The 26,966-nt window shown below is 54.8% G+C and overlaps 1 protein-coding gene across 2 annotated transcripts in view; it reads right to left on the reverse strand.

Moving 5' to 3' along the window:
- GOLGA3 (golgin A3) overlaps window positions 1-26,135 on the reverse strand; it is a 43,897-nt gene extending 17,762 nt beyond the window's left edge. Inside the window, exons 1-11 of one of the 2 annotated variants that reach the window (XM_049620717.1) lie at window positions 25,823-26,135; window positions 19,923-20,211; window positions 16,919-17,077; window positions 14,111-14,223; window positions 10,398-11,059; window positions 9,907-10,018; window positions 7,967-8,273; window positions 5,845-6,047; window positions 2,879-3,016; window positions 1,359-1,520; window positions 727-1,095 (exon numbers count right to left, since the gene is read on the reverse strand). In XM_049620717.1, the coding sequence (XP_049476674.1) occupies window positions 727-1,095; window positions 1,359-1,520; window positions 2,879-3,016; window positions 5,845-6,047; window positions 7,967-8,273; window positions 9,907-10,018; window positions 10,398-11,059; window positions 14,111-14,223; window positions 16,919-17,077; window positions 19,923-20,031 (2,334 nt within the window). In that variant the 5' untranslated portion in view covers window positions 20,032-20,211; window positions 25,823-26,135. Of the gene's footprint in view, window positions 1-726; window positions 1,096-1,358; window positions 1,521-2,878; window positions 3,017-5,844; window positions 6,048-7,966; window positions 8,274-9,906; window positions 10,019-10,397; window positions 11,060-14,110; window positions 14,224-16,798; window positions 17,078-19,922; window positions 20,212-25,822 lie in introns of both variants that reach the window. The other variant, XM_049620716.1, reaches the window with a different exon arrangement.
- Window positions 26,136-26,966: the final 831 nt, after the last annotated feature.

The raw sequence follows: 26,966 nt of genomic DNA on the forward strand, positions 1-26,966 counted from the left end.
GGTCCGCTGGCGTCCCTCTTACTGAGCCAACAGTAAAACCACATTCAGACCCACCCAGAAGGTCCCTGACAAGTGACTGGCCCAGGGTAGTGTTCGCAGGGGAAACACGGACTCCTTTCACTCTACTTCCCGGAGGGAAACCTACACCAGTTTCCTCGCGCCGGACGCTCGGGGGTGGTGGTCTGAAGGCAAACCGTTCCCGGCCACTAACTATCGCTGTACACCCCGCAGTCCTCCTGTTCCGTGTGTGAACGTCTGCCTGGGTCGGGTCACGTCGCCACGTCACGCTGTCAGCACAATGGCCCCCAAAGCGGCGAGCCGGCTCGTGTCCACACGCGCCCCTCTGTCTCCCGCCCTCGCCCACTGACACACGACCGTCCCGCCACGTGTCCAGCAGGCCCCACCGCAGGCATACAGCAGGGAAGATCCGAACGTTCTACATAACTTTTCCCGCGTCTGAGCTCTACGTCATCTGCAGACAGACGCTGGGGTTTCTCGGTAGCTTACTGTCCACACCCCACACGTGACTCGCTTTCCCAGCCCCGGGCGTCTACGCTGCCCGCGGTCAACGGGATGGGAAGCACGTGACCTGCAGGCGTGGGTCCCTCCCCGGCAAGCGCTCTCCCGCGTTTCCACAACCAGGAGATCAAAGACGGGACGGGACAACTGCCCTGGCTCTCACACGTGTGGCCTCCGCTCCTAACGAAACGACAGCGAGCGCAGTACCTGGCTGGACTTGACGGCCAACTCCTGTCTCAGCTGCTCCAGAACCTGCGACGTCTCCTCGGCGCCCTCTGCCAGGCGCTGCGCTCCCCTGTCCAGCCCCTCCCCGCCGCTCCGGGCCGCCTGCAGGGCCACCTCTAAGACCATCTTCTCGTTCTGCAGGGAGCGGATCGCGTCGTCCCTGGAGGCGGCCTCCTCCTGCAGCTCCTCCAGCCGGGCCTGCAGCTCGTCGTAGCGCACCTGCACGTCACCCAGGGCGCGCTCCCGGGCCTGCAGCGCCTCCTGCGCACAGGTGAGCTGCTTCAGCAGGTCGAGGTGCTCCTGCCGCAGGGCCTCAAGCTGCTGGTCTCGCTGCTGCAGCGCCAGCTTCACCTGGAAGACAGGAACCAGGGTCGGCGTCCTGCCCCCGGAATGAGAACGCCACCCGGCCCCCTCCCCCCCGCCGCCCAGCGCACGGACACAAAGTGCTGGCACGTGCGGGGGACACCCGGCCGGCACGGCGACGGCGGCCGCTCTGATGTGACATCACGACGAGTCCGAAGGACACAGCGCACAGACAGGCACCGCGAGGACAGCCGCACGAGGACGGCCGTGTGTGGCACCGGGGCGTCCCCACGAGGCCACGGAGGGCTTGCCTGCTCCAGCTGCTGCTCGAGGGACGCGGCCGCGGCCGCCACCTTCTGCAGCTGCTCCTTCTCGCCCTCGAACTCCTCCAGCCTCCGCTGCAGATCCTCCTCCACCATCGTCTTGGCCTCTTGGATCTGCGCAAAGGCAGCCTCCTGGTCCAACATGTCGGCCTGAGCACAGGAAACCGTGCTGTTTAAAGAGGAGGAAGACCCGCCACCCTGGGGAGAGGCCCTTGTCTGTCACCATCACGTCCCCAACCCGCAGGCAGAGGAGCCCGGGGCCAGAGGGGCCAAAGGCTGGTGACCTCCGGCCGTCCAGTCCACTCTGCTGACCCTTGGGACCGGCTGAGGGAGAAGCCAGCAGGTAACCCAGGTTTAAGAAATGGGACGAACCGGGGTGCCCGGCTGACTCTTGACCCCAGGGTTGTGCGTTTGAGCCCTGGGTTGGGTGTTGAGATGACTTAAAGCTTAAAAAAAAAAAGAAAAAGAAAAAGAAAAAGAAACAGGATAGAGTGCTGAACGACACCCCCATGGCTGCCTCTGCCGTGAAGACAGGCTGCAAGGTGTCCCTGCTTTGGGGATGTGCCACTGGGAACACTGTCACTGAGCTGGTAAAACCAGACCGAGGCTGGGGGACAAGTACGGATGGAGTTCTTTACAATTTGCTCACGCAGATAAGATCCAACACCTACGTGTGTTTCCCGAGGAAAAATGTCAGCTTCTAACTTAAATGTTTCCAGGTCTTTGGCACCAGGCCCCTGCCATGACGCGATTCTCTTCTGTCACCCGCCTCACCCGTGAGGACACGGGGGCACGTGCAGAGAAGCAGGAGAGGGGCGAGCGCCAGTCACGGGACGCTGACTTTCCACAGCCTCAGCACAGAAGCGCCAGGCCACACGCTGCCCAGACCTTGTGCACCTTCCTTCCCTCTTCCCAACAAGCCTACTGAGCAGGTGTCACCGTCCTCATCTCATAAATCAAGGGAACGAGGCTCAGAGAGGGTAAGGAATGGTACAGGGTCTCACAGCTAAGGAGAACAGGCCAGAGCTACTGCCCCCACTGCCCGGGAAACAATCTGCAGGTGCAACTGGCCACATCCTAAGTCGCTCGTGTGCTTGCTGGGGGGCCAACAGAGACACAAGCTGAGTGCTCAGGGACAGGAAATGCTTACCACTGCGAGGCTGTCAGAGACACGGCATCTCAGAGACACACGCACTACCCTCCTCCTGCCCACCTGCTAGCCAGCACCATCCCAACCGCGGGGCCGAGTGCAGGGCTCCAGGCCCACACAGTTAGTGGAAGATAAGTCACCGCCGGCAACTCAGATCAGACAGACAGATGAGTTTCCAGTGACGTGAGGAACAGAACTGCCGAACCCTGAATCGCTGTCACTTGTCCAAAAGGTTAGTTTAATAGACATCTGAATGGATAGAGTATTACTGTTTACGCACACCCATCTGTAAGTTTTCTCAACCTTGACGAGTGTCGCAGCGTGAAAAGAGCAAGCCCCAGAGCTGCCTGGCCCTCACCTCGATGCCCTGGAGCTGGATGGCAATGCGCTCCTTCTCCTTGATGGATCTGTGCTGGGTTTCCGTCAGCTGGTGGGACAGGGACACGTTCTCAAGTTTCAGGTGCTCCAGGAGGCCTGCCTGGGTCATCTGTCCAACCTTCAGAGAAAAATTCCACCAGGTAGAAAGTGGCTAGATTCCAGACACAAGCACAGCCCGGCCCACCCCAGAGGCCATGAAAGTGAGGGTCCTATCCAGTGACAACCGCAGGGGAAACTGTTCCCCAGGACCCTACTACACAGGGCTCACTGCCCACCCTCCTGTCACCCATCCTGACACTGGGGCTGTCTGTGTGTGCCGAAGAGGGGCAGGCTGGCAGCCCGGAGGCCAGTGGTCAATACCCCCAAGGCTACATACGCACTTTGTAGCAAAACCTACACAGAAGTTCCTGCTGAAGGGATTATCTGAGGACCCTCAAGGTGAGGGCTCTCACCTGGATGGCAGGGACAGCAGCGGCTGGAATTTGCCCCAAAAATGACCTGTCCAACTATGACCGGCCACATCTCACGCCTTAGCCTCTCAGTGCCTAACTGTCCGAGATACTCACCAGGCTGACCCTGGCCATTCCCAGGAAGCAATCCAGCCTGGGGTCAGACCCTGGCTGTCACAGACTATTAGACCTCCTTTGACCCACCACCTCTTACAGAGAAGGTGCCCAGCTTTACAGCACAGCGTGCCAGCCCCAAGAGGGGGCTCGGTAAAGAGAAGCCAGGGGACACGGCTCTGTGACCGGACCTTCGAGCACATTACTTCCAGATACAAGGTGAACACTCGTTGACACTGTGAGATGCCACATGTGACCACAAGTTGTGAATTTTGGGGTCTCAATGGAAGCTACCCAGAACAGGAGAAGGTACCATTTGCTGGGACTGTGTTTTGTTTTGTTTTGTAAGTTTCCTTATTTCAAGGCATCCCTACACCACACGTGGGGCTCAACACGTAACTCCAAAATCAACAGTCACATGCTCTTCCAGCCGAGCCGGTCGGGTGCCCCTGCTGGGACTTGTGTTTTAAGGCAATGAAAGAATAAAAGCCACTCTGCTCTGTGCTGCCTCCTGAATGCGCCTGGCAATACTTCTGTGTTACCAGGGAAAGAGGGAGAAAACGTCCTCACCCAATCAGGAAGGCGGATCCTGGAATCTGGAGGTGCCTAAGAAAGTCAGGTACAGCTGACTCTCCTCCCCGGAGCCCCTCCTCCACTCTGCCCTCCAACTTCATTTCTGACTCGGGGCAAGACACACAAATGTAGCTTCCTTAACTGTTTCGTGTCTCGTGTAAAGGCACCATCACTGCAAGCTTGCGTTAACGTGCATGGTGACTTATTTCCAAGTATGTTGGAAGTAGAACAAATATGTACCTGCGGGGTCCTTTACCTTGAAACATACGTAACAAATTTAAGAACATTTCTAATTCATATATTTGTAGACTGTAGATTTTTTTTTTAATGTTTATTCATTTTTGAAGGAGAGAGACAGAGTGTGAGTTGGGGGTGGGGGTGGGGCAGCGGGCAGAGAGAGAGGGAGACACAGAATCCAAAGCAGGCTCCAGACTCCAAGCTGTCAGCACAAAGCCCAACGTGGGGCTCAAACCCATAAACCACGAGATCATGACCTAAGCCGAAGTTGGACATTCAAATTACTGAGCCACCCAGGTGGCCCCCTGTAGATTTTTTTAAGTTTATTTACTCATTTTGAGAAGGAGAGAGAGTGTGCAAGTTGGAGAGGGGCAGACAGAAAGAGAGAGAGAGAGAGAGAGAGAATCCGAAGCAGGCTCTGCATGGTCAGGTCAGCGTGGAGCCTGATGCAGGGCTCAAACTCAAAGACCATGACATCATGACCAGAGCTGAAGTTGTACGCTCAACCGCTGAGCCACCCAGGTGCCCCTAGATTTTGTTTTTTATGTTTATTTATTTATTTTGAGATAGCGAAGCAGGGGAGGGGCAGAGAGAGAGGAAGACACAGAATCCAAAGCAGGCTCCAGGCTCCGAGCTGTCAGCACAGAGCCTGACGCGGGGCTCAAACTCACGGACTGTGAGATCATGACCTGAGCCAAAGTCGGACGCTCAACCAACTGAACCACCCCAGCGCCCCTAGGTTTTATTTTTTAAAAGAGCATTTAGTGGAGTTAGTATTTTATATCTTCTACCTGAGAATTAAAGTTTTAGTTAGTCTATAATATTTCATCCGAACAAAGAAAACCAAAGGGAGAGAGAGCAAAACCCGTGTCTGCATTCAAGAAGAAGACAGAGGCTGACCAAAGCACCACTCAGCACCCTCCTAATCAACCTAATTAGTCCAAGGCCCCAAGACTTGGAGCAAAGTGCCTTTCAGCCACTTGCCTGTCATCCTGACCGCCTCTGGAGCACGATGAGCCCAGAGCAAGGGGCCTTGAGGGAAAGTGCAGAGACCAGCATTCCTCTGCAGCCTGGACAGACACCTGCCCTCCCCACCCCCCAGAATCCGAGGCTGACACGCCTGCACCCCAACAAAATGGAGGGCAGTGGGAGAGCTCACGCCGCGAAGACCTGGTGGTCAAGGAGCTGGAGCAGAGACCAGCTCCAACCAGGAAGGGGATGCACACTGTGCCCCTTGTGTGTCAGAAACCACGTCCCAGGAGGGCAGCGACCAGGGCCCAGAGCTGGTGCCAGAGTCCCCAGACCCGGGCAGACGTGGGTCTGAGAGCTGGGTTCAAACCACGACAGGTGCCCCCCAGGGGGGGGCTCGTCACAGAACGAAAAATGATGCAGCAGAAGCCGTAAGACCCCTTGTGTCAGAAGGTCACGGACGGCGGCTGCTCCGCAGGCTGGAGAAGAAGCTAAATGAGCGGCGAGCAGACTTTCCCTAAAGGCAACCGTGAGACCTGAAAACAGAAGGACTTCATTTAGGGAAAAGGCCAGGGTCCCACACGAGACACGTCCGGGGCCGTACCTGGATGTGGGCCATCTCGCCCTGCAGTCGGACCCGGGCCTCCTGCGCCAGGGCGAGCTGCTGCTGGTACCACTGCCGCACGTGCTGCAGAGACGCGATCTCGGCCTGGGACGCCTTCAACTTGCTGCTCAGCGTGGTCCGCTCCAGCTGCACCTGCTGTAGCTGGCTCTGCAGGCCCGTCATCTGCTGTCGCAGGTCGTGCACTGAAGGCAAGCACAGCAGCTCAGGGCACCCACTCCTCAGGAGCCCGCAGCTCCGCACCGACGCCCCACGCAGACTCGGTGTCTCCCCGCGGACGCCCCACACCGTGTCCGTCTCTCCACACGGACGCCCCACGCAGACTCAGTGTCTCTGCAGAGGTCACACTGCAGTTGTGGATGCTGAACCGTGGCTCCCGGAGAAATCCAGGAGTGAACGGATCAATATACAACCTTGTCTCGTGAGCTTGTGTACAAAGGCATTTTACCTAATCTGTACTTTTGGCCCATCGATACTGAACTCACAGCCAACGGCACCGTAATTCACGCCCGAAGGAAGCTCACCGAACACACGGAACTTCCTCCGTGAGACACGTCACAGACGTCTCACACTTAAGAGCACAAGACAGTGCCTGGACTTCACTTTAAATACAAAACCTCCCTACAAAGCACAAAGACGCAGAGGCTCTGACACTAGACCGGACAAGGGCACCCGCTCACACAGGAGAGCAGAGCACCGCCTCACCCCCTCAGCGGGAAGCGTGAATGTCAAGCGGCACCAGCCGTGCTCAGCGCTGCACCTGCCTGCGACGGACTGTCCTGCTTCAGGGTTACCGACAAATCTGAGTGTGCCCGTGAACGCGTAACTACAGACCTGTGGGTACCGAGGGCCAACCGCGTGCCCGCAAAGCCACTGTGGGCGCCCAGGCGGCACCTGGTATCGTGCTAAGTGCTAACTGCACCAAAACCTGGCTCACTGACGTGGTCAACTCTTGCCACTGATGAGGGCAGAGCGGGAGGAAAGGGGGCAGGAAGTCACGGATGACCTAAATCACAGTGCAAACCAAAGTGGCCAAATATTAAGAAAAACACCTACCATTCTAAAGACAGTTCCCCAAAATTAAAAAACAGACAAGAAACCATCTCAGTTTAAGAGGATCCACGACCTCTTGTCTGAAATTCTTGGGGCCTGATGTGTTTCAGAGTTCAGACTGCCAGCACCTCAGAAAGGCGACCCCAGCGAGAACCACAGGAGACACGCCGTCAGCTCCACGAGGGCGTCCACACCGCACTGCGGCCCTGTGTGAGTGCGGTCAGTGCCGCTGCCCGACGGGCTTTGGTCATCAGGCCTCGCAACCCAGACTTAACAATTATCCTGGTGCTCAGCGCTTCCCGGATTTTATAATTTTCTTAAGGGACTGCGTATCAGGAAATGCCCGAAGACTGAAAACAGTCTATGGCGTGTTTCTCAGCCAAGCAGTTTCTTCTTTCTGGTGCCAGAAAAGTCTCTGTCACAGCAGTCTGTCACTCTTTGTTTTCTGTCATCACATCTGAAGCCCCGTCTCACGGCCTTGTGGCCCTCCAGAGCAGCCCCCCAAGCCACCCCTCTGTTCTGCGAGGGGAACCTCGTCTGCCTGGCCTGCACCAGAGGCTGTGAGGTCTGGGCCAACCGTGGCTCTCCGCTGCCCCCTGCCCCGCCCCTCCTCCTCCCGTCAGCCAGCATGGAGGTGCCGCGAGCACGCGGGCGGTGCTGGGCACCCAGCGGGGTGTGCAGCACACGCCCCGGGATGAGAAGACGGCGCGAGGACAGGGCTACGACAGGTTCTCTGTGCACAGCCTGCCGCCACGTCCCTCCGACACCAGCGTCCCACTTGTCTCTCCCTCCAGAGGGGACTCCCGCAGGGATCCACCACCGCCAAAAGCTGCACTTAAAGTAGGAAACACAAAGGTTTACTCATCAGCAGCGTCGGTTTTCAATCTTTTAAGCACAACCTGCCGTTCTGAGGAAAAAGCGAGCAGCGCCAGCCCCCGCACGACAGGCTTTGAAGGCGGAGCAAGGTAAGCAACGTTACTACCAACTAGCAAGGGTCTAGGGTTCGCCTCCAAGACCGAAGTCCGCTCCGCCCCCCACCTGCCGCGCTCACCTGTGTTGTCCTTGCTGAGGATGCTCCTCTGCATCTCTTCCACCTTGGCCACGAGTCGCTGGTACTGCTCCTCGGCCAGCTGCAGGTCGCTGTTGGACGATGCCAGGCTGGCGTTCTTGGCTTCCAGCATGTTCTGCAGGTCAGTCATTGCTCGCTCCAGGTCCCAGCAAGACTGCTTCAAGGTGTCCACCTCCGAACTGAGCGAGTCCTGCTTCTGCTGGCTGCTGTGGCTCTGCTCCACCTGTGCCTGCAGCCTCGTGCTCAGGGCGGCCAGCTGCGCCTGGAGCTCCGCCTTCTCTTTAAGTGCCTGGACAGACCCCCAACCGGAAAGCGACTCTCAGACGAGTCACTGCCACCTGTGCGTTAAGAGCGCCACCGAGAGGCACCGGGGAGACTCAGAGGGAAGCACCGTGTCTCCTGGGCTCGCAGCTGCTCTCGCACCAACCGCTCTCCCGGGAGGAGGCAGGTCCTCCACACAGGCCTGAGGGGCAGGAGGGGTGACCGGAGCCGCTCACGCTCTGCGCAGCAGCGCCCGAGCTGTGCGAGCACCCGCTCGCCCGTGAGGACGTTGGAAAACACATTTGTTCAAAAAAGAAACGAGTGCAGCACGGCGCACACGCACACACCCCAAGAAAGAACACCAGGCATGCTGAGGGAGCCCCGCGACAAGTGCCGTCAGATTCAGATCTGGGACCGTGCCTCCCGGGAAAGGCCCCCTGCTACTGCGCACGAGGGGCTCTGAGGGGCTCCAGCCCGAGCCGCTGGGCATGGGGCGGCCCGAGGCCCGGCCGGGCGCTGGGTGGCGGCACCGCAGCGACACGGTCGGTAGGACCAAGGGGGAGCGAGCGGGAGGTGGGGCCTCCACGAGCAGAGGCCTTCGGGCAGCAGAGAACGTCTGAGAGACGGCGGGAAGGCACGTGCCCTGTCTGCCATCAGCATCTCCCGCCCACCCAAAAATCCATCTGTGAGACGTGTGGACGGGAATCCCAAGGTGCAAAGACGGGCAGACAAACGCACGTCAACACGCGTGAGGGGAAGACCAACACGAGGAAGACGAACGTCAAATTCAGCAAACGGGACGACAAATACCCCAAAAATCCAGTTAGGTGAGCAAACACAATGAGATTGTGCAATAATAACAACTTGGATTTTAACAGGGCGGCCAGAAAGGATCACACCCGCCACAATCCACACAACTCAAGAGCAAGTCAGTATCCTAGGAGGGCAAGAAGGTAAAGTAAAATAAACACAACCAAAGGTTCCTACATCACTCACGGGCCGGAGGTGCAAATGAAGCAGAAATGCGCTGGATGAGGTTCTACAGGGACAGTGACAACCACGTGCCACCACAATTCACCTTGAAATCGCAGCGACCACCACCAGGTTTACGTGCACAGAGGGGTCGGTCTGCGTCCCTGGACCACGTCATTCAACAAACCACACCAGGCTCGAGAGGAAGCTATTCCCGCCACGAGCCGCTGCCCCACACCCTGTGCTGGGACGCGCTCCTGAAGGACACCCATGCTGCCGCGACACTGCCTCTGTGCCCGGGTGTCCCCTGCTCCCCACACCAAATGGACACAGCTGAATTCAACTCAACAGATTTACCCCACTTGCCAAGGAAAACTGAAAATTAAGGGGCAGAAATGGTTTTCAGGAGTAGACTGAACAGATACAGCAAAGCTCACGTCAGAAAAGGCAGAACCCGCAGCAGAAAGTGTTCAAGTAGCAAAGAGGACACTTTTACCAGTGTCTTTTACGGCGAGACCCGCCAACGGGACCGTCGGGCCCGCATCCCAGAGTCAGGACCGACGTACAGGGAGACACCGAGCCACGCAGGCGGACAAAGGGTGAGGACACAGAGGACTGAGCACCCAGCCCGCAGGCGCGCACATGCGCCCCGAAGCCGTGGCGCCTTGCCGGCCTCCAGTGTCCGTTACCTGACTGGCCTCTAAAGACAACGCCTCCAGCTGACCCTCGAGTCTCATCTTGTCTTTCAGGGCCTGCAGCACCGCGTCGTGGCTCTCCGCGGCGGAGCTTTCCAGGGACACGCTGGGGGACGAAGGCACAGAGCATCAGGCGCCAGCTCTCCTCACGCATCCAGAGTCTCTGGGCTCCCCACACCGCCGCTCCAGTCCCCGCCACATGATAAATACAGTTGGAAGGTTTCAGTGGACCACTAACGCTCTTACAAACGCTCCCAAGAAACCCTCTGGGGAGCTGGTCAGCCCAGGGAAGTATCCGTGCAGCTTTAGACACGAGTCTACGTAGATACGGGAAACAGCATCCCTCAACACTGGACGCGGTTCCTGACCTGCTCCCGCGTCTTACGGAACGACAGAGTTGTGTATACAGAGACGTTACACACTCAGGCGTGACGAGGAGAAACCCAGCACCGCCGGTCGGCTCTGGCGGTGGAGGGAGCACCCACCTGCTGCAGATGCTGTCTGTCCGGCTCCGCGTCTCCCCGTTGACCTCCCGTCCCTGGTCCTGGTGCTCGGCCGCCGCAGCCTGGAGGACATCCGTGATGGAGGGGAACTGGCCCAGGGCGGCGGCGGCGATCTCCCGGCCGTTGACCACATAGGAAGCGTCGCGAGTGCCCACGGGGTCCGCCAGAAGCCCGCGCGTCCCACGGGTAGACACGCTGCTGAGGGAGGAGCTGTCGCTCTCGTTCCCGTCAGCCTCGGACGTGTTGTCGCCCGTCAGGGACGCGTTCTCCAGGCGGTCCTCGGCCTCAGGACACGGGCTGACCTCGGACACTACTGACGTCACGCTGCTCCGGCTCTGCCTCAGGGCGCCCCCGGCAGCGTCTGCGGCCGGAGCGTTCCCACCACAGCTCCCGGCACTGGAGTCGTCTTCGGTTTTGTAATCGGCCAGAGACCGGATTTTGCTTGGTTTGGAACTTCTTTTCCCCTTGGGATGCGCCAGGAGCCCCAGGCTGCCCACCTTCGGCCCTCGGGGGACACTGGTGCGCAGGAAGGAGTACTCCTTTGTCAGAGCCACCGGGCTGGCACGGGGCAGGGCCTCCGGGTTCAGCATGAGCTCCGGGTCGAGCGTGCTGGACAGTCGTGCTCTGGCCGCAGGCTGACTGCACTGGGGAGGAAACCAAAGTACAGAAATCACGTCTACGAGTGACGGCAGCGTTCAAACCTCGCGGCCCGAAAGGCTGCACCGGCCACCCTCCCCGCGCCAGCCCCGGGCACGCGCCCCGCACGACCAGGACCGCACGGCATTCCCACGTATCCGGCAGGCAGGGCCTCACAAAGCTGTCCCGTCAGCCCCGCGCACGCACTCTTCTCGACAGGCTCAACCACGTCCACATCCAAAGCGGCCCTGCTGGGTCACAGCCACCTGAGACGTACGATCACTCAGGGGCTGAGGAGCCGCGCTTCCAGGTATGCACGCCTGCTCGCGCCGGACCGCTTGAGACTCCAAACCATTGCCGTTTCAGTGTAATTCTTAGGTATTTCATCATGCTGTTGCCGTAAATATTCGCTTTTCCCACTAATTTTATAACTAGCCGTATTAGGCTAACTGTTGATTTTTTATACTTGTATTTTCAACTGACGATTTTCTGAACCCTCATTATTTTAATAATTTAAAATACATTTTAAGGTTTATTTTATTTTTGAGAAAGAGGGGGGGGGGAGAGAGAGGGGGAGAGAGAGAGAGAGAGAGAGAGAAAGCACACGCTGTCAGCACAGATCCCGACACGGGGCTCGAACTCACCAACTGTGAGATCATGACCTGAGCCGAAGTCAGATGCTCAACCTACTGAACCACCCAGGTGCCCTTATTTTATAATATTTTAATATAGTATAATTTTTTTCACTTGATTCTCTAGAGTTTTCCAAGGCATTATCAATACCTGCAAATAACATTTCTCCTCTTTTTCAATATTTATATCTCTTATTTCTTTTTCTTACATTATTACTTCAGCTAGAACTTCCCTAACGGCTTTGAATGAGACAAAGGATGACAGAAGATAGTGTTCCTTGATGCTATTTCAAAATGACTTTCTCTTAGAGACATAGCCAATCCTAGGTTTACTCCACAAAGTCAGTGCTATCCCAACAGGGCAGGGGGTCAAGGAGGAGAAAGGGAACCATCTCAAAATGATCCTGGGATGTGACGAGAAGAATACCAACTAGTGAGCAAAAATAGCTAAAAAAGACGGGGCGCCTGGCGGTTCAGTCGGTTAAGCATACAACCTCAGCTCAGGTCTTAATCTCACAGCTCATGGGCTCGAGCCCGTGTCGGGCTCTGTGCTGGCAATGTGGAGCCTGCTTGGGATTCTCTCTCACTCCTCTCTCTCTGCCCCTCCCCCACCCATGCTTTCTCACTCTCTCAAAAATAAATAAACTTTAAAAAAAAAAAAAGAAAAATGAACAAAGACTGACACAAACACGCAAACAACTAACACGTAAAAGGTGCTCCCCGACAGGAGGTACTGTTGTTTTCACCTGTCGGAGGACAAAAGCTCAGTGTTTGTTGTTTCAACGTTGCCAAGGATGGCCAACACTCACAGTCTCATCCCTGCTAACGGGGGTATAAACCAGTCCAGCCTAGCCAGAGCACACTGAATATCCAACTAACAAATACATAAAGCCTTTTCCCGATAATGTGAAAGTCAACGATTTGCCCACAAGAATATAACCAAGACGCAAAACGTTCACTGCGGCATTGTTTACAATTTCAAAAATGTAGCAACAACCGGAATGCTGACCACGAGGTTGGTTAAGGAAATGCGGGTAGACTACTGCATAGGGTGAGGCGGCCCCCACTCTGCACTCAGGACACAGGGAGGAAGGCAGCATGGAGAACTTCTCATCATCTACGCCATGTGAGGATGACGTCTGAACTACGCTCCTCACGTAAACGAAATATTCCTAAAGAAATACCCTTCTGTTTCTCCTTCAGTAGTTTTTGTTCACTTGTTTTGCGTATTTTGACTTTTCACAAACACCTTTTCAGCAGCTACTGAGATGATCCTAGGCCCCTTCACGTGGACCTACCCCCATAACCCACGATGAGGTCTGGCAGATTCTCCCAGTCTGAACCAACCTCAAAACACCTCTCCTGCAGTCATGGATACGCAGACAGGTGTTGCTGACTGGTCGTGAGCATGTCACACGCCGCACACACGGGCCTCTGCACTCACACAGGCAGCCGCGGACCCCAGTGCAGCCAGACGTTCAGCTCTAAGCTTCGGTGACAGCCGTGCGGCGCCAGGCCGTGGGGACTGACTGAGACTCCGGTCCTCACACCGGACCGCGCCTCCCCAGGCTGCATTCTGCCCCAGCTGGCCCTGCCCCAGCATCTTGCAGCCACCCTGCCTTCCTCGCTTCTGAGCAAGCAGGGATCATAACTTGGTCAGACCAACATGTGACAGACACGATGCCTGTTTCCATCACTTTGAGAGCGGGTATGTTACTGAGGGCTAAGAAAGTATCCTTCCATGTAAAGTTATTATTTATTTAAGTAATCTCTACACCCAACATGGGACTCAAACTCATGACCCTGAGATCAAGAATCACATGCTCTTCTGACTGAGCCGGCCAGAAGCCCCCAAAAGTATCCTTCCATTTAAACCACCAGTTATGAGGCACCTGGGTGGCTCAGCCGGTTCAGCCATCTGATCCTTGGTTTCGGCTCAGGTCATGATCTCACAGTTTGTGGCTCAAACCGCATGTTGGGCTCTGTGCTGACAGCTCAGAGCCTGGAGCCTGCTTGGGAGTCTCTCTCTCCCTCTCTGCCCCTCCCCCTTCACTCGTGTGTGTGTGTGTGTGTGTGTGTGTGTGTGTGTGTCTCAAAAAAAAAAAAAAAAACACTTTTAAACCACCCGTGTTATGTGTATATTATATAATTTTTTAAGACAAAGAGTGATGCTAAATTTCACATTTAGAATCCTACACTGAACTCCTGACATATTAATCACCTAATGTTGCATGAAACCACACAGGCCTCTAGAAGATAGAGTGTGGACAGGCCCTTGAGAAGGGGAGTGTGGATGATCCCAGGGTCGTGGGATAGAGCCCCGCGTCAGGCTCTGTGCTGGGCACAGAGCCTACTTAGGATTCTCTGTCTCCCTCTGCTCCTCCCCCGCTCATGCTCTCACACACACACACACACAAGGAGACTCACTCTTTCCTGCTGGCGCTTCACCCGGTACTGTTTGAGCTGTTCTTCGAGCCGTCTCCGAGCCTGAAGCCGGACCTGCTCCTCCTTCTCCAGGGGCAGGGAAGCCTCTGTTGAACCTGCCGTGGAGGAACGACCACTTAGTGACTCGTGACGCACGAGGGCACAGAGGACAAACCAGAACAGTGGCTTGGCTGTTCCCACTCAACTACCAATTAGATATGATTTAGCTCCAAACAACACACAGCCGTCCAGTTTGAAAGAGCCATTTCCAGATGGAGACAACTGTGAGCTTCGGACACCGACCACAGACCAGACGTGCCCGGTCAGAGACTCACCGGTCGAGCACAGGGTCTGTGCTCACAGTTCCCTAGAGGCGTCCAGCTGGGAAAACGGACACAGGTCACCCGTGGACTTGTAGTAACAAGCTAAGTAAATCTGAAGTCAGTGCCAGAGCCGATGTTCTGAGGTTCAGGGACCCTCAGCTCCCACTTGGCTTCGACCACGCGTGTGACTTCACACAGGCGCACACAGAGAGCAGTGCCGACGGGGCGGGGCCCAGGGACGGGGGACGTGAGCCACCCTGGCATGTGGCCACGGTCACCAGACACGCCTTCTTCACATGGTTACATCTAGGGACACAATCTGACCCAGTGAGTCACGTTACAGTACAGCTTTGCAAAATCAGAAGGTTCTCATACAAGCAGCGCTCGGAGGTTACTCACTAGGGAAAAGCACTGTCACAGGGACGCATTCGGGACTCACCTGAAAGTGAAGGCCACGCAGGTGTCCCCGCGAGGCCTGGGGCTGGTTACCTCAGTTTCCTGACAGAGGCGGCTCCAGGGCAGGGGCCACGCTCGAGGACAGAAGGGGAAATGACAACTTTTGGGGCCAACAGCAGATTTTAAAATATCTCAAAACCCCAATCTTTATTTTGGGTAATGAAAGGGCTGAATAGAAAGCAAAAGGCACAACGGCCCCAGGGTTCTTTCACACACAGCAGACGTGTAGACGTGTACACAGCACGCCGCCACGCACACAGGCAGGGTCGGCTGCTGCGCTGAGAGCAGGAAAATGTCACAATTTAACCACTTTACAGACCGCATCATCTTCAGATGTGGATTCTGAGGAGATCAGCAGCCGTTGTCTTACATAATCCCTCAGACCTGAGCACAGGCCAAGAGCATCGCTAGGAACTCACCGAGTTACCACTAATGTGTGTGCTTATCACCGAAAAGATCTAGTAGTTTTCACAAGGCTCAGGGGTCCATGTGGGAAAACCCTAGGTGTCTATGGCCTCAAGCAGGGAGCCCCCAAGTCAGCAGACTGAGGGTCGGGTACACACTCACCAAGTGAGCACCTGGCATTAGGGCTCACAAATCCCTACTTTGTGGTCAAGTGTGGTCAAGAATCCACACTTTTATATGGCATCTCTGGACTTTAGTGTTGACAGTTAAAATTTATTTTAAGTAAGCTCTATGCCCAACGTGGGGCTGGAACTCACAATCCCAAGATCAAGAGTTGCACACTTTGCAGACTGAGTCAGCCAGGCGCCTGCCCTAAATGTACAGAATTTGTATAAAGACACTGCAGCCCTAGCAGAATAACGTCTGTGGAGAAAAGGGCAAACAATCCAAAAGAAAAATGGGCTAAACAAATCAGCAGACAATTCAGAGAAACGACCCAATGGCCAGCAGGTGAAGAGTGCCCGAGTGATCAGGGAAGCATAAGGAGCACAGCGCCTCCGGGCACAGCCGCCCAGCCGGTGGCGAGAGTGACAGTAGGGCCTGTGCGTGCAGGGGGGGCCACGTCATCTCACGGTCACATCTCAGCGGCCACAGGCCTCTGCATGACGGAGGTAAAGACGCCCCCACCTCTGGCCAGGAACTGCACTCCTGGGACAGAGCCTACAGAAACTACAGTGGCGACACCGGGCCCACGGGCGCCAGGGCGCTCTCGCCAGCGCCGGGGGTTCCGGCCAACGAACAGAAGTGGAGACCCACCCGGCCACGCACGGGGCCCCGACCAGCCTCAAAAGCAAGAACATGGAGTCGCATCAGACAACCTGGGGCGACCTCCACATAGCACTACGGAAAACACAGGATGCTACAATTGACTCCCTTTGTAAAAAACGACCAAAAACACCCGAAACCTGGCTGTTTAGAGGCCCGTGAAGGGTCATGTGAGAATGTGGCTTACTTGGAGGGGAGGGAACGAGGTACTGAAGGGGAAGGAGAGGAAAAACAGCGTGTGTGGTACGATCCCTTTATGTAAAATTATGTATGTCTGTGGAGGAAAAACGTGTTGGAAAGAGGCCTGGACGTTTCTAGGGTTCACAGTCTGCCAGTTTGTGACCTGTTTGCCCCTGGGTCCCCAGGGGTAAGCGCTCATTAAAATGATTCATAGAAGAAAGATTTTGAAGTTTAACTCCCCACTGTCTGCTCACCGTCCAGCGTAAGACATGCCGAGCACAGTCCCTCGAGCCCAGACCCTGAGCCGCACCCTCAGCGTGACCACGAGGGAACGCCGCTTCTCTCCAAAATGGAGCTGCACGCAACACGCACAACCCACCACAGCGACAGACCGGTGAAGACAGAGGGACGAGCAGTGAGCGTGTCTGGAGGGTGGGGAGCGACGGGGGCGCCGCAGGAGGAAGGGGAGGGCAGGGAGGAGCCGGCGGGAACGGATGCTTACACAGTTGTGTTTCTTGCATAGGAAGACTGAGTCTGAGGGACTGCAAAGCTTCTTTTCTAACACTGCCCTCAGCACCAGTCCCCTGAGACTTCCTTAGGTTGTCATGGAAATCAGCCACACCTGCAGAGGCCTCGGGACCCAGTGGGCTCGTGGCGGGACCAAGAGGCGATGCAGGGTCTGGGAAGAGTGGCGTCGGCCCGTTCTGACAGGTGTCCCCCTTGCCAGGTCCATCCGGGCCTCGCCCTCCATCTGCGGCTCTATGGGCCTCGACACTGGCACCTGCAAGAGAGAGTGTGCTGAGCCATCACAGTGTCAACCACGAGAGGCAGCCGCATTTCAGACATGCAGAGAAGACGGGACAGAAGAGACTCCAGACGTGCGAGCATGAGCCATCTCCAATGTCCTAGGAGACTGTTCACTCTGGCGGCAGAGCAGGCCGGGCTCTCCTCACGTGGGTGTGGGGATCGGACAGCTGCTCGCCTGCCAGGGCCAGACACCCTCATCCGTGGACCACCCTCACCCTCCGCCCAGTGCTTGTGGAATTTAAGTAGTAATCTTCCTTCTCATTTAAACAATGAGGGACACCTGGGTGGCTCAGTCGGTTAACCATCTGACTTTGGCTCAGGTTACGATCTCATGGTTTGTGGGTTTGAGCCCCGTGTCGGGCTCTGTGCTGACAGTTCGGAGCCTGGAGCCTGCTTCGGATTCTGTGTCTCCCCCTCTTTCTCTGCCCCTCCCCTCCCCACTCGTTTTCTCTCTCTCTTTCTCTCTCTCTCTCTCTCTCTCTCTCTCTTTCTCCAAATAAATAAACTTGAAAAAAAATTTTTTAAACAAGACCAATGAGAAATCTTATGGAAGTCTGCTTTTAAAAAACAGCAAAGGAAAATAAATGCTGAAAACACAGCTGATAATGTTTCCAACAGACACCGGTGACACAGGGCTGATTAGTCATGCCTCACATTTACAAAGGAATAATTCCAAAGTCATTTCAAAGCATAAGCGTATCCTCCAAAACGAGAAATCTAAGGTAAAGACGTAGATTAACTGATCAGAACACTTATGGCAAAGCTGAGCACAGAGTCAGAATCTGAGGACAAAGAGACTGTGCTACTGTTTGATCGACAGTTGTTAGATAAACACCCAAGTTTAACCAGTGATGACCATACATGCCCATAGCAAGCTCAGTTTCACCGCTAACATTATTACATGTGGATTTGTCATACACTAACTAAAATCTATTTCCTTGTCAAAAGGAAAAAAAAAAAAAAGACTTCTTACAATTAAATGATTTTTACCTTCCTTGCCCCCTCACCCTGGTGGGGGAGCCAGTCGGCAGTCAAGAACCAAGATGGCGCCTGGAGGGAGGGAAGGAGGATCCAGGGGTCTCTGGGTGTGGTTCCAAAGGTACCTAAGTGCAGCAAGGCCTCAGCCTCCTATGGGGATCCACATCACTTGGATCCCACGATGTACCCAGTATGAATCCAGGGAACTCCCCTTTACCCAAGCAAATTCAAAATGGGTTTCTGATACTTGAAATGTGAGGCCCAACCAATACAGCTACTCACTGTCATGCCTCCCCAAGAGGAAAAACAGAATACAAATGGGGCACCACAGGCTCAAAGCAACAGTGAGGAGACCGGACCACAATCCTGACCTGACCTCAATTCTTACTCAAACAACCCTTTGGGTCCATGCTGGGTGAGGGGGAAGGGGAGCCTGCATTTCAGATACTAGATTATCATTCTGAGGAGCTTACAGACCTGGAAGAGTCTCTACATCTTCCTGTTTATATGACAAAGTAGTTTTTTAAGCATTATATTGCACTTTTTTTTTTTTAATTTTTTTTTAATGTTTATTTATTTTTGAGACAGAGAGAGACAGAGCATGAACGGGGGAGGGGCAGAGAGAGAGGGAGACACAGAATCGGAAGCAGGCTCCAGGCTCCGAGCCATCAGCCCAGAGCCCGACGCGGGGCTCGAACTCACAGACCGTGAGATCGTGACCTGAGCTGAAGTCGGACGCTTAACCGACTGAGCCACCCAGGCGCCCCAACACTTTTAAAAAAACCTAACAGAGGGGCGCCTGGAGGGTTCAGTCGGTTAAGCATCCGACTTCAGCTCAGGTCACGATCTTTTGGTTTGTGAGTTCAAGCCCCTTGTTGGGCTCTCTGCTGTCAGTGCAGAGCCCACTTTGGATCCTCCGTGCCCCCTCTCTGCCCCTCTCCCATATTCTCTTTCTCTCAAAAATAAACAAACATTAAAAAAGAAAAATCTAAAAGGCCAAAAAAAGACCATTGTTCCCAAACACAAGCCAAACTGCAGATAGATAACAAAGATGATGAAACAATAACAAACAAGGGCCACTAGCACTTCCTACTGTGTCTGAGGACCTGTGTACCATTTCTTTCAGCCCTCGTGACCACCCAAGGGTGCAGGCACCAGTAATCTTCCACTTACACGAGAAGAAAGTGAAACGAGATCGAACAAGGCCCTGCTCGAGGGTTCACTGTCTCAGTGACGGATCTAAGAGCCGGCTCCCTGTCTGTCCCACCGTTGGATCCTTGGTCTTGGGCCCCTGCTGTTAGCAGCCTTGCCTGCTGTTGAAGGAGCGGGTGCCCGAACATCATTTTGCAAGAGGAAAATGCAATTTCTCCTAGCGAATGAGTACATCAATACCTACAACTTTGCACTGACACATTGCACTGACCCCCCTAAACAGGAAGGGGCCTCACAACCGAGTAAATTATTCACCCTGTACTTCTGATGAATGAAGAACCCATTAGCTAACCTGCCAATGTGATCCAATAACCTTGGATCACTCCCGCACCGTTTGTGTATCCTAAAGGTAGATGCCAGGCAGGTAACACCACAGAACCCTTACGGAGACCGGTGCTGGCACGTCTGCCGGAGCAGAGAGCGGGCAGCTCTCGGTCTGACACGCCCGGCACGTGATTTAAAGTTGGCATCAACTAAGAAAAAGCGCTCACAGGATCAGTAAAAACAAACTCTGGACGAAAAGTTCATTACGGTCTGAAGCACCACAGTCTTGTTCCAAAATGCAAGGTGATCCGCCGCCTCCTGTCTAAAGGCAAAGCGTCAGCAGCACAGAGTAACCGGCGACTTACACGGGGCGTCAGCCCACTGGTCAGGTGGCACCGGTGACCCTGGGGGCTCTGGGAGGGCCTCGGGGTGAGCTGGGGTGCCACTGCTGGATCCGGCCGGCACTCTGTCCATGGTCAGGACGGCACAGGCTGGACCGATACTCGGGGGCTGCAAGCGGGCTGCGGGCGGGTTCGGTCTCGGCCATTAGCAGCAGCCCGGGGCTCCTGGGAAGACCCGCACTAGGCCGTCCATTTTGGGAAGACGTCCAGTCTCATAAGTGGCTTGAAATCAAACCCAATAACATCATGATACCTGACAGGAGGGAAAAGAGAAAGAAGGCATCATGAAACCTCATTTGTCAGATTTGAAGTAACAATTGCAAGACTAACATTTGGCTCCCGATTCACATCCATGTAATAAACAGGTTTATTCATTCAACAGATAACTCCTGAGTACCTACAATATGCTAGGTTTGAGGGTAAAGTGCTGACCCACCACACCGGGGCCCATTCCCGAAGGGAACCAGCTGGCGCCAGGGCAGAGCCACTCTGTAACCGGACCTGAGCCCCACGTGTAGCCCCTCGCAGGGACAGGCCTTGGGAGGCTGAGGAATTAAGCTACTTGTTTAAATGTAAGAAATCTGAGTTAAATAGCCACGCGTGGCCAGTGACTTCTGCCCTGGACCCGTGGGCCCGAGCACTCACGGGGCAAGCTCCCCTCCCAGGCCTGGCATGGTGGCGGAGTTCACGGAACATGGCAACCCTAGGCTGTGTCAGGGGAAGCACAGAGAGATGAGGACGTGGAATCGGGGTCCAGAGAAGGCATCTCGGGGCAGGTGATCAGTTTCGTCCTTCATTTCTGTCAGGACTAGCTTTTAGCTCAACCTGCTAGGCTAAGTTCAAGGGAGCAAAACTTTGCCCCAGGTTTGGCAACTGGTTACCATTTTTGAAGTGTACTGAGGATATTCATAACCTGTTCCTCGTCAGCAGGGAAGGTGTGAGCCACTATCCATTCTGCAGAGATGCTGGCATTTACTCCCTACATGGTAAGTTTCACGTCATCCTACATACTGTTCTGAGTCTCACAAGTTTCAGGACAAAAAGTTACGTGACTTCCCTCTCCAGCTTCCAAATCCCACACAGACATCTCAGACAAGAGCCTGAGCAGTGGCCCACACATGGAGGGGCTGGTGCTGACTCGACAGCAGAAGGCAGGTGTGCCTCTCCTGCCACAGTCCTCTCCTGCCGTCCCCCAGGAAGAGGCACCCACTCACTGGTGGTCGACACAGCCTGGCACACCCAGGCGTCGAGTGACTAGTGACGGCAGCATCCCCCGTGTAAACCCACGAGTGTCTGGCTAGCAGCTCTAAGAACGACACGTTCCACTCTGCCGTCTGGCACCTACAGGCCAAAGATGCTATGGCTGAGTAATCGCGCGGTTAAGAAGATGAAAAGGTCAGTCTAGCGCCACGCGTAGAACCAGCACGAGGGTTGTACTAGAAAGGACCACTGATAGAATGCGTACCAACCAGCTAACTGAAAAGCGCTGGCTGCCAGTGTGGCTCCGTGGCTCGTTTGTGCACATATTTGAAGACTGAACCAAATTCCGGATCACAGAAATGAAGGGAGCTACTGAGGCTGGCCGATGATCCTGTCTGCAATGAGTTCTCAATGCTGTTTTTGTCTCTGCAGTAATCAGTACCCTCTTTCACCCTCAAAGACTTCCCAGGGCGGGGGGATAGACACATGAGCTCTTGGAGGCTCCACACCTGTCCCTGCACATCCTACAGGCCCCTCCAAAAATCACTGTTCCACAGGGTCCTGGCTCCATGGCAAATACTGTCCACCAGGCCTTCCCCTGGCTACTGCAGACAGCTGATCCTTAGGTAAGACGCCCACGAAGCAAGGCGAGGCACGTCAGCAAAAGGCCAGCCAGGCCGTCCCCTTCATCACAGGCTCGCCGCTTCAAGAATGGGTACCAACACATACAGTGGAACGTGGGATCAGAGGTCACTGCGCAGGGCACGCTGTATGTGCTGGCCCTCTTCGCAAGTTCCTTAACAGAAGAAAACGTTTGCATTTTGCTCTGCAATGTCTTTGCCCCCGCCCCATGGTGCCTGCAAGGGCAACAATGACAGGTGAGTGCTGCTCAGGCAGAAGCTGGCCCCTCTGACGTGGGGGCCCCGTCCCCTTGACCACCAGGCAAATCCCCAAGGGCCCTTCCACATCCACCATTAGACATTGCTCCGAAGTCCTGCGGGGCCTCAGGTAAAGTGCCTGGCCCACTCCCTTCTGCCACCAAGACACCCCGTGTGCAAGCTCACTGCAGAAGGGCGTGTGTGCATCTCCTCCACGCAGCAAGAGCCCCGGAAGCAGAAACGACCGCTCCCACTCGGCCCTTCCCCCTCGAACATCCCCCACTCCGAGTGACGCTCGACACAGGCTAGTAACTTCAATCTTTGGCCCTGCCAAGTTCCACCCCTTAGCAACCAAGCTAGTGGTTCCAGAACAATACAGTGTTTGCATCCTGAGCATCAACACTGCCTCTTCAAATACAGAACAACTCTGACTATTCCAACTAAAACCCCTCGGAAGCTACCGTTCCAGTGAGACAAAGAATGCCCCTGGGAGAGCAGCAGGTAGTGGCCACACCCCAGATAAGCAATGTCCCCTGGGTGAGAACCCAAGCAGGCAGCTAGCCGGACCTCCCTCATCTGCTGGACACACAACACGGCCCGGCAGAGCAGGGAAGGCACAGGGGCAGCCCAGCAGCTGCTGAGGAGAATGGCCTGAGGCCGTGACGATGCCGGACCCGGGCAAGAGGAGGTCTGCTGAGATGCTTGTTCCACTGATGAAGCAAACGCGGAGACGAACGCGCCAGGCTGTCTGAGCCCAGTGCCATCACGTACTCCACTCACTTAATGCCCTTTATGTGAACTTCTTGCTAAACAAAAACCCTGCTGAGTCCCAAGAGGTCCTACGCCGCTCCAGAGGTGGACGACGCAGCCCTCCACAGCATGAGACCCTGGGACTGTGACACGTTCTGGCAACTCATAAACATGGCTCCCATGCACACGCAGCTCCTCCTGGAGCCGGACAGCACAACTCACTGAAGGCCCAGAGCAGCCTCCGCTGAAGTGACATCTCCCTGTAGGTAATAAGCTGGCATTCTGTGTCTGTCCTCAGGCTCCAGTATACTTTACTTAGCAGGACTCAGTCGGTCAGGGTCTCACTACCTCAGTGCTCACAAAAACAGGGCAGAGAGAAGGGTCAGACTTCTAGGGGCACATCCCAAGGAAGCGGTTATTAGGAACATGAATTCCAATTCGTGATTTTTTTTTTAAGTAGGCTTCATGCCCAGTGTGGAGCCCAACATGGGGATCAAACGCATGACCTCAGGGTCAAGACCTAAGCTGAGATCAGCAGTCGGATGCTACTTCAGCTCAGGTCATTATCTCAAGGGTGGTGACCTCGAGCTCCATGTCAGGCTCTGTGCCGACAGCTCAGAGCCTGGAGTCTGCTTTGGATTCTGTGTCTCCCTCTCTCTCTGCCCCTTCCCTGCTTGCTCTCTGTCTCCCTCTCAAAAATAAACAAATATTAAAATATATATATAGGGGGGCGCCTGGGTGGCTCAGTTGGTTAAGCGTCTGACTTAGGCTCAGGTCTAATCTCACGGTTTGTTGAGTTTGAGCCTCGCATCGGGCTCTGTGCTGACAGCTCAGAGCCTGGAGCCTGCTTCGGATTCTGTCTCCTTCTCTCTCTGCTCCTCCCCCGCTCAAGCTCTGTCTCTCTCTCTCTCTCTCTCTCTCTCTCCTTCAAAAAATAAATAAAAAAGCATTAAAAAATAAACATTAAAAATTTTTTTTCACATACATACATACATACACATACATAAGAGCTGGATGCTTAACCGACTGAGCCACCCAGGTGCCCCCCAATTCGTGATTAAAAAAATTTTTTTTAATATCAGTTTTATCACATTACCATTTTTGACTACCTGCATTCTGCTGTGTTTCCTGGAGGGAAGAGACAGTTATCACAACTTCACAAAATGCTCATAACTCTAAACTCACGCCATCTGCATCAAAGGACTTCATGCCAAGAAAATCGTCTCAGGCACACATAGGACTTCAACTTCCCATGATTTCGATATACACGCAAACAGCTCCATCTACCCCACCTTGTTTGTTTCTACTGGCAATTGGAAACAAACAGCAAGGCCGAACATAAAACAGGATTTCCTTAAGAAGACAGCATCTGGTTGAGGCCACGCCAGTAACCACAAGTACACAAGTAAACAGGGACTGACACACAAAGTGAAAAGCCGGCAGGCCTCTGTCCCTGTACAGCAATGCCACGTAAAGCGTAGGCTCCCGCATCAGTCCTGACTCCTCCACCCCCGGCAGTAAGGTCATGGGCATGTTTCATAACCACTCTTAGCCAGTTTCCTCATCAGGAACATGATGAGAAACAGAATACAAAGTTTTGCCAGGATTAAATGCAACAAGGCACAGGGTCTGTCCCATGCCCTCAATAAATGGTAGCTGTTACGTGTTATTTTCCCTTCAGTTGTTGCTCGTCAAAATTGATAGTAAAGTCAATTAGAAGATATTCTCACACTTAGCAGAATGCACACTGCTAAAGGCAACTGGCCAAAAAAAAAAAAAAAAGAAAGAAAAGAAAAGAAAAGAAAAAGAAAAAGAAAAGAAAAAAAAGCTACTTTTGAATCTGAGTAATGTCAGATGAGTTTTCTTTTCTTTTCTTGCCATTCGAGGTATGTTAACTGAAAGCTACTTCTCCAGGAAAGGGTTATGCTGGCAATAGTAAAGGAACAATTAAAAAAAAAAAAATTAAACGCATGAGTCACCTGTACATGGTTTACTAGGTCTCAGTAGTTTTCAATCACACTGTCAAGAACCCAAACCTCTTACCATGAACTAGGAAGCCGCATACCATCGGGCTCCTCCCTACACTGCATCCTCGACCCCGCCACTTTCCTCCTCTTTCGTTACGCCCTTGACACACTACTTCTTTACCAAAGTCACTCGTCGTCCCTCAGGGTCATCACACTGCTGCTCACTCTGCCTGAAACACTCTCATCCCACAGTTTTCCCTGACTGGCTGCTGGTCATAGAGGCCTTGGCCCAAAAGTCACCACTCCCCACGGGCCTTCCCACAGACCCACGCCAAGCAACACCCCATACTACTTCTTCATTTACTGTCCCCGTCGCTCCACTAGAATGTGAGTTCAGGGAGGGCAGGGATCCCGCACAACTCCACCCACGTGTCCCAGAACCTACAATCAACAGTGCCTGTCACACGACTCACACTCAGCAACTATCTGTTGGATGAGGCCGAGCTGTTCACCTGCTCCACACTAGTGACCGTGCCTGGCCCGGCTCCTCTAGGAAATCTCACTGCAAGGGTGAAGCCCCTCTAGGCACCCAGAAGCTAAATGGAATCGAGGCGGAAGGAGAGGCAAGCAGCTACGCGGACTCTAAACCCAACTCCGCACGAATGTCCCGACCCCGTGTCACGTCTGTCATCCTGGCAGAACTGCAAAAGGCCAGAGGCTGACGCTCTGGTGCAGCTGCTGGGCAGCTGTGGGTAGCTCCACTAGATCACGCCCCGTTACGCGCAGACAGCGCTTCCGAACGGCTTGCTGTGCGCCCATCTCCGAAGCCAGTACCGCTAACAGCCGCACAGGCCGGCTTCCAGGCCCCGAGGCTACCAACGGTGAGTTGCAGGACCAACGCGGGGCGGAGCCGCTCCAGGTGGAGCCGCGGTCACCCTCCGCGGCCGCCCGGGCCCCGTCACCCCTCGCCCGCCGCCTGGCCTCCGCCCGACCGTGCCGCGGCCCCCCGGCGCTCCTGCGCCCTTCCCGGGCCGGGCTCCCGGGCCGGGCGCCTCCCCGCGACCCTCACCCGGCGCTGCGGAAGCCTAGGCGGCCGCCAGCCGGGCTGCTCCGACGGAGACGTGGCCGCGCGAGGGGCGGGGCGCGGCGCAGCGACGGGCTAGGACCCTCCGGAAACAGCCTGTGCCCGCCGCCTCCGTTCCGGAAGACACACCGTCCCGTACTTGCCAACAGCTGCCCTCGGGCCGGGCTGCCCCGACCGCAGCGTCGGACTCGAGCCCACTCACAACCGACGCGAGGCAGGTTTCAGAAAGTGAGTTGAGTTTGGGGCTGTCTCCCTTGTGGAAACACACGTTCGTGATCTGCAAGACAACCTCCGACCGGAAGCTAGACAAACGAACTTCCGACGGAAGTGGCGTGGCCAAGACTCCGGTCCCCGCCCTGTCCCGCCCAATCTGTCAGGCTGCGGGCGTGGTCACCCTCACCCCGCCCCGGCCCCGCTGGGGGCGTGGCTAGGAGGCCCAAGCGGGGCAAAGGGCCCAGCCGCCAGGTGGGGTGGGCGCTGAGGCTGCTCTCCGCAGAGCCCACGAAGGGCGAACCCCCACCTCCCACGCGCAAGTACTTATTTGTCTTTCAGGTGCCAATGCAAGTGACTCCTGCTTTGGAGCCATAGCAATGTCTTACCCGTTCAAAAAAAAACATCGTTGGTGTATAAATGAAGGTTTTCTCCTATTCATTCATTCATTCATTCATTCATTCATTCATTTTGCCTCTGGGAAAATTGTTTCAGCACCGTTTATTGAAAAAAAAAAAAAAACCCAAAACTTTGTTTCAGCATCGTTTATTGAAGAAAAAAAAATCTCTCTCGTCCATTAACTTGCTTTTGCAGGGATGCCTGGGTGGCTCAGTCCGTTAAGTGTCAGGCTTCGGCTCAGGTCATGATCTCATGGTTCATGGGTTTTGAGCCCTGCATCCAGTTCTGTGGGACAGCTTAGAGGCTGGAGCCTGTTTCAGATTCTGTGTCTCCCTCTCTCTCTGCCCCTCCACTGCTTGCACTCTCTCTCTCAAAAATAAATATTTTTTTTTAAAACTTGCTTTTGCACACTTGTCAAAAATCAATTAGCTGCTTTTGTGGGTGTTTCTGGGTTCTCTGCTCTTTTCCGTTGATCTCTGTTGATCCCTCTGCCTACATGACGGTCTCCACCACTAGTCTT

Source organism: Panthera uncia, assembly GCF_023721935.1.
Source record: "Panthera uncia isolate 11264 chromosome D3 unlocalized genomic scaffold, Puncia_PCG_1.0 HiC_scaffold_9, whole genome shotgun sequence".
NCBI lineage: Eukaryota > Metazoa > Chordata > Mammalia > Carnivora > Felidae > Panthera > Panthera uncia.